This window comes from Simochromis diagramma, unplaced genomic scaffold, assembly GCF_900408965.1.
Source record: "Simochromis diagramma unplaced genomic scaffold, fSimDia1.1 OVJJ01000644.1, whole genome shotgun sequence".
Classification (NCBI taxonomy): domain Eukaryota; kingdom Metazoa; phylum Chordata; class Actinopteri; order Cichliformes; family Cichlidae; genus Simochromis; species Simochromis diagramma.
In genome coordinates this window covers 1,209,447-1,224,435 of record NW_024387201.1, presented here as the reverse complement: position 1 = coordinate 1,224,435, position 14,989 = coordinate 1,209,447, and the positions used below count along the sequence as shown (strand labels likewise).

Genomic DNA, 14,989 nt, shown 5'->3' with positions numbered 1-14,989 from the left:
AAACAAAGGAACAAAAGGATCTACTGCTGGAGTCGAGGTCCTGTGTTGGATATCGAATGTTTTAGCGACCTTGGCCTTGTGCGTCTGAACAACTCAAACACACATTTTGTCCATCATCCATCCTCACTCATAGTTTCTATTGAATTTCTCAGACTTCATCTGATTTAGTGCTCAGCTAAAATAAAAGCATTATTGTGGGTTAATATCCACACAGACACAAGGACTAAAAACTGAATATTGATCGATTCTTAGAAACACCTGAATCTCTGTACCCAAGTTTAAGAATATAATTTGTCCACTCACTAAAGTCTGTTCCTACAGAAGAGAGCTCTCTCCACAGATCTCTGTCTTCACAAATAAAATTTTAACCATGAGAGAAAAAGCATCTTCCTCCAAACCTGCTCAAAGAAGTCGTAACATGAATGAATGCTTTCATCTTAAACATGATGACTCAGGCCTTTAAGGTAGCATTGTTAATTTCTTTCCTGGTGAAAAGGAGATGAAAATATTCTGGAGAGATGGGATCCTATCAGAACTAGGGCTGGGCCATATTATACCGTTCACGGTAATACCGGTATAATGTTAGGCAACGATAGGAAAATGAAATATCGCGATAGAATGAGTAAAACGTGCATGCGCAGTGCCTTTGTTTTCATACGCACATGGCCGATTGTTGAGTGAAACAGATGAACCAGAATTGGTTTGTAAAAATGGTGCAACTTCCGTGATGTGGAACTGGTTTGGTGTTTGTCCGTCAGATACACGACAAAGCACATTTTTTTGCAGAACATGCAAGCGGCCGTCGTTATTGTCGTATTTGTCGGACTAAGATGCTCTTAAAGCTGGGAGTAATCTGGGTCCTAAACTCTGAGAGTTAAAAACTGTCTCAATTCTTTCATCTTTAATAAAACGATCAGCATTGCTGCTTTACCAGGTGTAACTATGAAGTTTAACTTCCAGGCATCCATGAAAAAAGAATTCATTACATTTAACGGAGTTAGAAGTTAGCAGGAAGCTAGCGGAAGTTAGCTCGCTAGTTTCGCTAGTTACCTAAGCATGATATAGCATGTTCTGAAAATCAAACGTACAGCTCTGCTATCACTTCCAACATAAATGAAAACAGGAAACTAAACAGCAGTGACGTTTGTAGGGTTACTGAAGTTGGGCTAGCTGGTATATAATGATGTGCTATGTGATCGCTAGCGACACAGCTATGTTAGCATAACATAAACACAGTGAAGCTGGAGGACGAACACTAACACTTTTCCACTTATAAAAGTTAACGTGAGGGTTCCTGATGGTTAGAGACAAATGCAATCGCATGGCAGGATGCTGTAAAAGGACCAAACTTCAGTCAGGAGAACAACTGAGATAATCCATCCACAATACGAGGTCATTAATATACTGCAGCAACATGGGAACAGAGCAGCTGTGATAGAATACAGCATTAATGAATCAATGGTACAGAAGTGGAGGAAGCAAGAAGAATGAGTTTAATAAAGTTTGATTTATCTGACTGCTTTGTTTCGCTTAATGTGCCTTATAATCCCGTGCACGTTATGGTCCGAAAAATGCGTACTGCACACTGCAGTTTAATGTTGCAAAGCACCTCTTTTTAACTTCAGTGGATATTATACTTGGTTATGCTCAGGATATGTCAGCACATTTCTACTGGAAATGCCTTTTGGTTAAACCTTCAGCAAGGAATTTGCATTTGCACTGTTACATTTTTATAAAGCTTTAATGTACATAAAAACCAGCTTCTTGTTTAAGTGAAAATAAATGGAAGGTTGTCTTTTTGCGCTAGTAATGTTGTGGAGTTGTATTTTGTCTCGCATTAATTATATTGTCAGTTATATCGTTATCGCAAATTTTCAAATATATATCGTGATAAATATTTTTGGCCATATCGCCCTGCTCTAATCAGAACTAATTAAGTTGTGTAAAAAGACAGGATGAATCTGGAAGTGATCCAATCAGAAGTAACCTCGTCGTGCAGCAAAGTTAGAAACACGGTCCTGACAAACAGGCTCCCATCGAGCTCCCCGACATGACAAAATGTCAAACTCGAGAGGAAGAGAAGGACAGACAAACTGTGGAGCACCTCTAACCAGTAAAAACACAAACTTTTACACTTTATATTTTTAGTCAACAACACAGTTTAACACGGAGCATGAAACTGCCACACAGAGTTTATAGCTGCTGATGATTTTCAACCTTTGTCCCTTGTTGGGCTTTTACATTCACAACACTCAGTTACATAAAACCATTATATACTACAACTACAAAACTACAAAGAAGCTGACACACAAGCTATCACAGTGTGTGTGTATGTGTGTGTGTGTGCGCACATGTGTTGGGCTGTGCACTGCCTCCATCATCAGCTCATTTGGACAGGTGGTCAAATGAGCTGATGCTGCTTCTAAGTTCCCAGTGATCCACAGCTAAACCTAATAAAAAACATACGACTCAGGGCTCGCAAAATTTCAAGATCCCTGGTAGCCTTTCTGGCAGGCACTCTTCAGTTTTTGTTAGCCCAAAATAAATTAAAGTAGCCCAAATTAAAAATGTTTTGTAAAGGAAACAAAAATTAATCAAAAAATAGTTAAAACACAAATTACAACAACTGTATAAAAATTACAATCAACTCAAATACTTGGTTCTAATTGAACAGAAATTTCTATGAACTTGTAAGAACTGTGCAGAACATGAATCAGTCTGTGTCAGATCCTGAATCTGACATTTCCACTGAAGTCACGGGTAAGAGGCGAGTGGAACCAAGATCGAGGCCGTTTGCTTTTTGAAGTTTGCAAAGACTGCTAAATTTGGCCAGTGGTAGTTCACTCTGCAACATAGCACGCTGCTCTAAACAGCTTTTTCAGGACTTCTTGTTGTGCTTGGTTTATTTTTAGTATGTTTTTTGCAATTGGTGTTTGTTCTGGGAAAGATACTGCAGACTGAGCAATAATGCATTTCTTGCATTTGTCATGGGGTCTGATGGGGTCTTTCTTAAAATTACTGGTCCCAGTAACAAAGGCGCTTGTCGACTCAGAAATCGAGGGAAACTCACAACACACCCGGCAGAACATTATGTTATATAGCTCGTCATATTGCAGCCACAGAAATTCTTTTGTCCATGAAACCATAAAGCTGCACTTTCTTTTTGCCTTATAGTCTGATTTGTCATAACTTCTCCGTTTTGTGGTAAGCTTTTCTTTGGCTGTCACTTCTTCACCCTGACCTGTCTTATTTGGCTCAGCAGAACTAAAATAAATATCCTGCTGCTTTTACACACGCACTCACATAAGCTCAGCGATTCTCTGCGCAATCAACCTCTCACATGTTTAAGCTGCGGGAGATTTCACTTGTCATGTTTGCATAGTAAGCTAACGATTAATAAGACGATGTCAGAGGAATTGGTGCACAAATTATCATCACTCACAGATCAGTGCTGTCGCTCTCTATACACAGTTCACGCGATTGCAAAGTGAAAGCAAAAAAACAAGCGCAAATTCAAACGCGATTTCAATATGTCACATATTGACAGTGGCTCACCGATGCCAATGACATAATTACCCAGCTACATTTGCAAAAGAATGCAAAAGCATTGACATATATTTTTCCTGTGTAAAACAAACGACGGTGGATGGAGCAGCTACAAAGTTCACTTTTCTTCATGTTGGAGTTTGTTGATCAAGTGCTCTGATAAAGGACCATGTATAGGTGTAGACAGGCTCCTCATCAAACTATGGTGTCATAACGGGCTCTGTGTCCAAGCTGCAGGACTACATGCAGTGAGGGGCTGTGTCCATGTTAGAGACTACAGACTGGCAGGTGTTCAGACAGGCAGCAGTGAGGACCTGAAGGAAAACACGTCGTCTTTTCTGACTGCATCAGGAAGCGCATACAGCACCTGGGGCAGAGGACTCCTATCAGTGCTCAGTACGACATCAGGCCCTCTCTCACATAGACAACAATGACTCATAAGTTTATGGAGCTCAGTTGTGCATTTCCTGAGCTGCAGGCCACAGAGCCTGCACAGCCACTGTGCTCAGCCCACAGCTGCCCACACCAATGACCTGTGACTGAAAGAGCTACAGGATGAGATGTTGTTCATGCTGCAGGTGGAGGACCTGACACATGGTGTGGGGACAAATACCTCATCCTCAACATCCAGACAACCAGGCAGATAGTTGTGGACTTCTGCAAACCCGGCACTTCCCCTGCTCTCTAATTAGATAGAGTAGACGGCCCCTCCATTACGTACCTCTGACTAACACCATCAACACTACACCTATTAAGAAGACAACCTAGCACGTGCTGGACTGAATGTTGACATGCTCGGGTCCTTCGACAGCTGTGTGGTGGAGCGCGTCCTGACCTACGCCTTCACTGTGTTGCATGGCAGACGCACTGGGGAAGGAGCTGCAGACGGTAAAATTCTGCAGACTTACCACGCATCAGTGGCACCAACACCATTAGATGTAGAACAAGCACCACCTGTAAGCACAGGTGCTTGCTCTAATGCCTAGTAGGAGGAGGCCGCGCTGCGTCCAGTAAAAAACCTTCAGCCCGACTGCTAAACTGCTCCACCCTCAATAGTCAGCACCTTCCACCTCAACAACATGACTCCCAAAAAGCTAATGGCAGCATGTCATCTGTAAGCTCCGCCCTTTCACCATGGATATTATTGCTGCTGCATTCAAATGATCCACTTTATGCAAATAGTAGTGAAGCGTACACGCTTTGCCTACTGGTGTGTTTCCTCTAACAGCAGTCTGAGGTCAGCGTCGGGCTCCTGTGATGGTGTGTGGTGACAAACGTGGCATGGCTCTGGTCTCCGGATGGTTGATAGTTCTACATTATCTCCATCTGCAGAAAGCAGAAACAGCAGCAGCGATGCTTCTGCCCTCGGCTAACATCTATTCACAACTACTTCCCTGTATGTCTTTGTGAGTGAACTGGTTGTTATGGTAACATGATGTGGAAGCATAGATGTGTGCTCGGCTGCAGGCACCGTACAGCTGTGCAGTGTGTTAAATGTGTAAAAATACCTGAGCCACATGCAGGACACATCTGCACACGCTCAGATCCTCATCAGCAGCACTGGACTGTGACAGCAACAGTTGTCATAGTAACAGGACTGTTGGTAGCTTCATTTCTTTCATGCACGCAGCTCGTCCTGACTGAAATCCCTCCATTAAACCGCTTTTCATATCAGTGTGTATGTCGACTCGTGTTTATGTTCAGGACTAGGCTCTTTTGCACCTTTTTGCTCTACGGCATGCTGTCATCTCTCCTATAAGCTCACAATCACAGTTTAGTTCGTGTAGAGTCAAGAAGACAGGAGCCGCCTTTGGGGATCAAAGATCTCAAAGGTTCTTATAGGTGAGCTTGTGCAAACTGCTGTTCTTTCTTTCTGCAGCGTCCAACACGAATACCTGCATGGGTAACGCCCATGTGAAATAACTGAAGCAACACACAGGTAAGTCCATAGGTTTTTGGACAATGACACATTTTGTGTCATTTTACCTCTGTACACCAGAGTGGACTCTACATGAAACTGGAGTTCAGCCTGCGTTTGGTAGCCATTCAGTGGATCTCTAAATAGCCCGTCCAAAGACATGCTGATGCAAGTGAAGCACATCATTAGGCTCCAGGTCACACCGCCCTTGCCAAGGTGTCCCCTAGTAGGACGATGGAGTCACCAGGCAGAGCACCCTCCATCACCCCACTCAGTGACTCCAAGAAGACTGCAACTGATAGTCAGGACCTGTCCCCCGACCCAAAGGGATGTACATGACTACTCAACTAGCCGACTAATCTTTGCTGTCACTATTCAGTACCAGACTTACCAGTCATTCAGATAAGCCAAAGAAAATTGCTAGATGATTTATTGTTTTGTTACTTCAGCTTTTACTGAAGCGGTTGTCATATTCATGTCATCATGTGTCATTATAAGAACGTAATAACGCCTTTTAAACACCTTTCGTATTAGTTTTCGACGTTTTCCATTAAACAGTTCTTGAATTTAACTTAATCTCTGAGTGTTTCTTCATTTCAGACTGATAATCAGTCTAATTTCTTTTCCACAGTTAATCGACTAACAAATTAGTCGCCAGGATTACACTGAGGTGTAACGATATCTAGCTAGTATCTCTCAACTTCACGCACTAGCTCATGCTCCTTTCCCACCAAGGAAGTGACATTCCATGTCCCGATAGGAATCTGACTGCTAGGGCCTCCTCCCCGACTGCAGTCCGACACAACACTGCAGCCGACCCTTACAGCGCCTCCTGTGGTGGGTCTATAGAAGGCGGGCCCATGTTGTCTCTTCAAGCTGCGGCCACCAGACACTCTCCTTGGAGCTCCCTCCCCAGGCATTGCTCCAGGTTGGGGCCCTAGTAACCCTATCCCAGCTAGGGTAAACTGGTTTAGACAAAATTTAGTTCCTTTCATAGGGGCTGGCAAACTGTCACGTGACTCAGGAGTGGAAGGAAGTTCTTTACTCAGAGGGTGTAAAGTGGGGCCTGTATTTATATAGCGCTTTACTAGTCCCTAAGGACCCCAAAGCACTTTACATATCCAGTCATCCACCCATTCACACACACACATTCACACACTGGTGATGGCAGCTACATTGTAGCCACAGCTGCCCTGGGGCCGAACACTGGCGCCACCGGGCCCTCTGACCACCACCAGTAGGCAGCGTGTGAAGTGTCTTGCCCAAGGACACAACGACCGAGACTGTCCAAGCCGGGGCTCGAACCGGCAACCTTCTGATTACAAGGCGAACTCCCAACTCCCAACTCTTGAGCCACGATCGCCCCGAAGGACAAGAATGTAATGGTAAAGTGTAAACCGCATGACGGACAGAAACTATTATACTGCTAACATAACTTCGGCTCTTTGCAAACACCTGCACAGACAGCATGCTAACGCTAAAGCTAGCCAAAAATCCAGAGTGACACTAAAGCTGAGTAAATGCCAGCCTAGGACCGCGGTCAAGTGTGCCGTCACTCCACTTCATCAGGTAACAGATGCCACGAAGCAGCCTTCATTTCTACCTGTTCATGTGTGGAATCACTGTGGCGACCGCGTCGAAGCGTCTTTCTGCTGGTTTTCATCTTTGTACTGTGCTGCTGGCTTTGTGTTCAGACCTAAACACTGAGAAAGATCCTCATCGGGACAGGGATTTGTTTTGGTGTGTGGGACTGTACGTTTAGATTTAAATGGCAATTATGAGACACTGTTTTTCAGGTCGTGTTATGAGGAGTATAATGAATAATTTTCTCTTTGGAGTAATTAAGTAAGGTACTGCATTACTTTTAATAAAATTGTTCATTACTTTTTTGAGTAATGACACTGATCATAATGAAGAGAGGAAACACATCCAAAATGGACAAACATTTGACCAAAAACATGCAGTTAATTTGTTCACATGTCTTTGATATGCTGCTTACTGATGGTGGTAACTGTTAAAGCAGACCTAATGAGATCCCAGTGAGAATTGATAAAATATCAAATCAATAAGTAATATCAATAATGGGATTATTGCCATTCCCATCACTAGTCTTTGCCTTACAATATAAAGCACCTTGACACAACTGTTGTTGTGATTTGGCGCTATTTAAATGAAACTGTCTGGGGATGAGTGGGACGATTCACTGGTTCACCCTTAAGGCTATGCTGGGGTACTGCAAAAGAGAGTTTGTCTGTTAGCTGAACCTCACATGTACATGAGACAATGCAGTTTTCGTCCAGGACCTGGAACACTTGACCATTTGCTTACTTCATAGTAAGAGTCCAGTTTCACTAGCTGAGAACATCTAGAGCAGGCATGCAAAGTCTGGCCCACAGTCAGATTTCACGTGACCCGCGGCTTCAGTCTAATTATGTATTATTTATGGCTCACTTCCTTAGTCCAAATAAATAAATCATGACTTTAAAATGTAATTCCTTTTTTCACCACATGGTGGCAGCACATTTTTCAGCTACCTGCACCTGTGCTGCGAGCCCGCCCTTCTCTGCTCATTTCTGCCATGGCGACTGTTGACAGTGAGGGCCGCCGCTTTCAGGAGCGGTGGGAATAGCAGCATTTTTTTACTGAAACTCGAGGCAGTTGTGTTTGTCTGATTTGTAAAGAGACTGTTGCCTTGTTTAAGGATTTCAACATTAGGAGACACTACGAGACTAAACTTGCTGCAACATATAACAAGCTAACAGGGAGTGAGCGCGCTGAAAAAGTGAAGCAGCTCCAAGCTGCTCTGGCTTCGCAACAGCGATTAATCACACGGGCCTGTGGGACACATGAAGATATCACGACAGCCAGCTACGAAGTGTTAATAGCTAAACATGGCAAACCTTTCACTGAAGGTACGTCTGTCAAAGACTGTGTCATGAAAATGATGGAGAACATTTGCTCTGAGAGGAAGCAAGAATTTCTGAATGTTTGCTTGGCACGCAACACTGTGGCACGCAGAGTTGAGGATATATCGTCAGACTTCGACAGACAGCTGGGGGACAGAGGAGTGGATTTTGATTATTACTCATTAGACTGCGATGAAAGCACCGATGCATCTGACACCGCGCAACTGCTGATTCTTTTACGAGGAGTCGACGACAAGATGAACGTGACAGAGGAGCCGCTGGATCTCAAAAGCCTTAAGGGTCAAACCAGAGGATTGGCTTCTGTTTGTGAATCTGTTGATGATGTGACGCCACCATGGAGTAAAGGCATCATTACTGATGGTGCACCTGCCGTGGCGGATCTGCAATAAAGTCAGCAAAGAAGCAGGTAACGCTGTTAAACTTCACTGTATCACTCATCAGCAGGCTCTCTGTGCCAAACATCTCAAATCTGATGATGTTATGAAACCAGTAGCAAAGACAATCAACTGTATTTGCTCTAAAGCTCTGTACCACCCACAGTTTCAGCAGTTTCTGCACGACATCCAGGCTGAATATGGTGACATAATTTATCACAACGATGTGAGGTGGTCTGCACTACAGCGATTTTTCTCTCTCAGACAGAATCAGACAGTTTTTGGATGAGAAGGGACAACCAGTGGAAGAACTGTCTGATACTGTATGGCAGGCAAATCTGGCTTTTTGGTCGACATCACGAAGCATCGGAATGCGCTGAATGTTAATCTTCAAGGAAAAGACGCAGTGGTGAGCCAACTATACGCTCACATCAAGGCCTTTGGAAGCAAACGGCAACTTTTCCAAAGACACTTGTCCCTAACAGAGCCCTGTACCGCACACTTCCCAGCTTTGAAAGAGGTTACTGACAGTTTCCCAGAAGACATTAATGTCCAAATGAAGAGTTACGCAACAGCTATCGCGTTCCACATACTTGTGTGAGCAAAATTCTCTCTCATGAACTTAAAGAAGAACCCTGTGAGATCAAGGATGAGTGTCTCCCACGATATTTTACGCATCTCAACCACTGCCCTCAAACCAGACCTGATCGCTTTACTAAAATCTAGATCTCAGTATCACCCCTCTCAGTAGTGCAGGGATGTCCAAATTACTGGAGAGCTGCTATCCTGCATGTTTTAGTTCTCTTTCGGGTTTAGCACAGCTGAATCAAATGATGGCTCATCAGCAGGCCTGTGCTGAACTTTATTAAACATTTAAGATTTGGTTTTAACTGTTGATGTCGTGTATATTTACATATGTGTATTTCTTGTGCAAGTGAATTTCCCAGTTGTGTAATCTTCCTGTAGATGTGAAAAACTTTGGCTTCCTAAAAGATCTTGTAAAAGTGAAGGGCAAAATTCACTTTTTGTTTAACTTTATTGATAACAGACCACTTTTCATTACTTATAACTCCAGTTTAAAATGTTCATGAGGCAAAGATATTGCAAACTCATGGAAATGTAGGGTATTCTTCACAGTTTGTTCAATGTTATCTGACTCTCCAGATATAAATGAAAGGCACAATTGTGTCTTTAGAGTTGTTCCTGCTTGCCTGAGTGGCTTTTTATTTAGCTTTTATTTAGGTACAGTTCCATTTTAAAAATAAAGGTAATTGTGACCATTAAAATTGTTCTTCATTATATTTTCATGCAACTTTGTTACAGAACCATTGGCCCCTGGGCATCTTCACTTTATAAAATTTGGCCCTCTTTGCAAAAAGTTTGGACAGCCCTGATCCAGAGCATCGTGAAACCAGCCAGGACTGCCTGGTGCACAGTAGGAAACATGGCCCTGACAGGGCTGGATGTAAAGAAATTTTCTTAGGGTGGCATGGAGATCAGATGGGGTGGCGAAATCAAAGCCTTTTTAAAACAAACAGACACATACGCAGGTGTTACATATGGTTAAAATGATTTAAATGCCATAAGTATACTTACAGCATTTATATGTAACGTGTACATATATACATGTCGCTCATACACGTTACATATAAATACAGTCAATAACTTAATTATTCTCTGTAGCCCACATAATTAAACATTTCAGTTGCATAAAATGTGTATTTTGATGCTATGTACTGTACAGCCTGTATAATAAATAAATATGTAGCCCAATAAGTATAAAATCCAGAAAGCTACACAACATGGGGCGGAAGTTCACACTTTGTTTGTTAGAAATAATCAAATTGTCTGTCCCATTTGTAGCAACTGAAAAGAAAATAAACACATAATTATAATAAAGGTCAATCAAATGGACCAATATGGCAAGGCCATGATGATCCACTTGGTAAAATAAATCCGCTTGGCATCTTTCTTGGCCTTAAGAAAACAATTCTGATGGCTAAAGATCCAAACGGGACAACAACAACAACAAAAAAAAGAAATAATCAAATTGTTGCTTAATTTACACAAAGTGTCAGAAATCTGCTCCGTGAACAAAAATGAAGCCTAAATTTTCATGATTTGTTGGGTTCACCCTCTGAGGTCCAAAATATAACCGGCCAGTTTTGATTTTCTAAATTTTGATTTTGTATTTCATCTTTAAATTGTTTCATTTTATCTTTTTTGCCTTGTTTGGTCTCATTCGCTTCAGCTCAACCTCACGTGTCTGAATTTACACTTATTTTTTCATTGACATGCTGTAGTAACACAACTGATCTAAAATCACACAAAAAACTTAAAATCCTATAAGTAGTTATAGGTTTTTTTTTCAGAGTGTAACAACCAACCACCTGTGTGAAATCTGAAATGTCCATGGTGTTCATTCAAAATGTGCTCTGGCACAATCATAGGCATGGGTTGCTACTGACAACAAGTAATAAAGCCGGTCTGCGCTGTGGGCTGAACCATTTGTTAATGATGGAGGGGGGTAACACTATGCAATATATTCAGTGTTAACTGTAGCTAGGCTCAAAGTGTTATTGCCATCTTATTTCAATAAACAACACTGTCATATGCAAAACACCCTCTAGATCCGCCCCTGGCCCTGAGAAAAACTTTCCCAGTTTAAACTTTTGTTATGTTTTCTTGTGAATAAATGTGGGCGTATGAGATGTTCAAATGTGGTTTTTATTTACAGATTGCACAGTGTCTCACTGTTTTGGAACCTGGTTAGTACAACGAATCGAGGTTGGAGTGCACAGCACTATCACTGTTACAGCTGGAGTGGGTTCTACTATTACTATGGATTTCATCACAACTAGAACACAGCCCTGTTTACCTGAGCACAGCCCACCTGAGCACAGTCCACCTGAGCACAGACCACCTGAGCACAGTCCACCTGAGCACAGACCACCTGAGCACAGACCACCACACACATCTTGCTTCACTCTTATTTGAAATGAAATCTACAAACAGAGAGCTGCAAACACAATAACTAAGAGTTGTTATAGAACTTCTTTCAGACTTGCCACTCAGGCTCTCGTGGCTGTGAGAATAACATTGCAGTCATCACACAGCAGCACTAAATCTTCAAATCTCAGCTGATCGTCAGAAAACACACACCTGGGAGGTTCCGATCACGTGACTGCTGAGTGTACATAGACTGTAAGTGAAGGACACACTTAGCCGAGCATATGGCCAGACTGTCTTTCCTAACCCACTCTCTGCAATTTTTGGCATTCCTCCCGACTTGAACTTATCTGGTCCCCTCAAACAGGCCCTAGCCTTTACCACTTTACTGGCCCGGAGGCTTATTCTGTTGAAGTGGAAGCTTCCCCACCCCCCAACTCATGACCATTGGGTGAGAGATGTACTCTTTAACTTAAAGCTGAAAAAACTTAGATTCTCTCTAAAAGGTTCTATTAGGGAATTTAATAAAATCTGGAAATCATTTCTCTTGCTGGTCGACACTATTACTTTACTTCCTGAGTCTGAAGTGAACTGAGCGAAGCTACATTATAATGTTGTTTGTTTTTTTTAAATCTTATTTATACCTTATCTATTTGTTTTTCCTTTTGTTTTGTTTGGTCCTTTCTCTGCTATTGTTTTTTCTGTTTTTGTTTTGTTTGTTTTTGTTTGTCTGTTTGGTTACGGGGCGGGGGGGGGGGGGGGGGGGGGGGGAGTTGTGGTTGTTGTTGTTTTTTGGGGGTTATGCTTGTTATGTGTATGGGTCCTGAGGTGTTGTTGGTGGGGGTTTTTTTGGTTTTTTGGGGGGGTGGTGTGTGTGTGTGTGTGTGTGTGTGTGTGTGTGTGTGGGCAGAAACTGGTTTTCTGCAGTGTTTTGTCTATTGTAGACCTGGTAGGGGGAGAATTTGGGTTGGGGGGTTGGAGGGTATAATGGACATACCACTGTTCTGAAATCAAGATTGACTTAGCTGTTGCTAACTTTGTATGTCATTGTTGAAATTAATAAAACAAAGTTGAAATGACTGTAAGTGAAGATGGAACCTGCTGCTTCCGTGGACCTGAGATTTCCTCCAATCATGCAAGTGAATTTTTAACAGTGAGCGCACTTTGTGTCGGCGTGGACGATCACACACTTTTCCAGTGATGTCACATGACTGAGCCCGGAAGTGTGCACGCATGAATGAAGTGAACTCACAGGCTTCCACACACACAGAGCCAAGCTGAAAGCTTCGACTTCTAAATCGAAACTTCAAGATAGTTTCTCGGTTTTGAGTTATTATCTGTCAAGTCTGAGATCCTAACTCGACATTTTGAGAGAAGTATCACAAAAGTTTTCTTCAGTCGCGTAAAGCCGGCTCCACAGCTCTCCTACTCTTTAACCTGATGACAACATGACAGCGAAAACTTTCAGCAGCCCCACCTTTCATCTTTTATGTTTCAAGCCCGAGCTCTTCAGCTCTTGCGCCTGCGCAAACACCGAAGAGCTGCCCCTGGACCCGACGAGTGTATGTGTGAGTGTGGGCGGTGAATCTTCGGAAAGAGTAAACTCGAGCAGCGGCTGGAAGCGCAGTCCCGCGGCTGCGGGAGTTACCTTGGTGAAAACCTCCAGGTCCTCGTCCTCGTCCAGGTCCAGCATGTGTTCTGAGAAGTCTGCAGGGACCGTGTGCCCGCTCATCGCTCTCAGCTCCGGAGACTAACTAAACACAAACTTCCACCTCAACTCCGCGCAGCAGCCGCACTCAGAGGCCCGCCGAGGATGCCACTTCCTCTAACGGATTTCAAAGTAAAAGCTGCGACCGGTCACGTTTGACTTTGGCCCGGAAGCTGAGTTCTCGTTATGCGTCTTTGTTGTTCGCAGTAAAGTTGAGTGTTGGCTGTAGATTGTTCATGTTTTTTGGCCAAAATGCTGAGTGTACATGTGTTGCCTCATAAGGAAAGGCCATGAGCATGATTTAGCCAGAAACGTGTCTGAACAGGACCACTGGAGTTCTTTTATTTTTAAGTCATTCTAATTTTTCTTTTCATTTTATATTTTCTGTTTGTTTGTTTTAAAGTTTGTTTTTCTGTTATGATAACATGTGCTATTTATTATGTATTATTAAATGTTAAGCTTAACAGATCCAACAAAGTCAAAGTGTAAAAGCGCTGCCCCATAATGTGATTGATTCAAGTTAGTTTTGCAACACTGCAGTATCGTTTTAGCCTTTTATTCTTATTCATTCCAGTGAACTCAAACTTAAAACTAGGAAAGAAAAATACTGACAGCAACCTGTTTGTTTGATCCCGGCTGCTCCAGTCTGCATGTCAAATATCCCTGTGCAAGATACTGACTCCGAGTTGTTCTTTGATGGCTTGTATGAACGGGTAAACAAGACAATTTGTATAAAGTGCTAATTATAATAATAATTATTATTATTATAATGATAATAATAATAATAATAAAGGTCAGGGCTGTCACGTGTCTTCCAGAGAGAGAGAGAGAGGGAGGTTTTCTCTTTGACTCCTGATTTGTATGACGTCTTCTTTGCTTATGTGTCTCTGTGTATTTAGCCTTTTTTACACTTTTATACCATTTATATTTTCATTCACATGGATTTTTAAACATTTTTAAAGATTTATTTGAAGTGCATACATATTTGAATTTTATACGGTTTATGAAAGAATCCATGACTCTACTTAAGTAACAATATAGAAGCCTTAGCTTCAAAATATATTTCAAGTCATCATTCTGTTGAAGAAAGGTTGTGAGCTCTGATATACTGTTAGACCTTCCACTCCTCATATTCCTGTACCTCTGTCATCTATGAACTATGGATCCAGTGTTTAGGAACCAGTGAAAATTAACACCCGCACTACGCCCAGAACACGGTCGTATTTCCTGCATATTTGGCTGAGCGAGACTTCCACTTACCTGCAATCTTGTCAACAAACAGGCAAACTGTGTGTTTATTTAGGGGAGTGTGGCTGGCGCACAGGCTGCACTGACAGTCAGCCCCACCAGCACCAAAAGATGTCAGTGTTGCATAAGGCTGTGCAACAATGTGTCACACCTCAGGCTGGACCACCACTGCACGCTCACACAGTCACCTTCCCTACACTTTACAGCAAACGCTGTGCCTGAAAGAAGCAAAGGAGCTCCTGCACAAAGAGTTATTTTTTTCCTTTTGAATGTGAGAGAATCTTCATTTATTCACAATGAAAAATAAGTTTCTCTGCAA

General features: G+C 42.5%; 1 protein-coding gene across 1 annotated transcript in view; it reads right to left on the bottom strand.

Moving 5' to 3' along the window:
* The window catches only part of snx7 (sorting nexin 7), a 32,022-nt gene extending 18,478 nt beyond the window's left edge, over positions 1–13,544 (bottom strand). Inside the window, exon 1 of the mRNA XM_040051206.1 lies at positions 13,363–13,544. Within this exon, the coding sequence (XP_039907140.1) occupies positions 13,363–13,446 (84 nt within the window). The 5' untranslated portion in view covers positions 13,447–13,544. The remainder of the gene's footprint in view (positions 1–13,362) is intronic.
* Between the last annotated feature and the right edge of the window lie 1,445 nt (positions 13,545–14,989).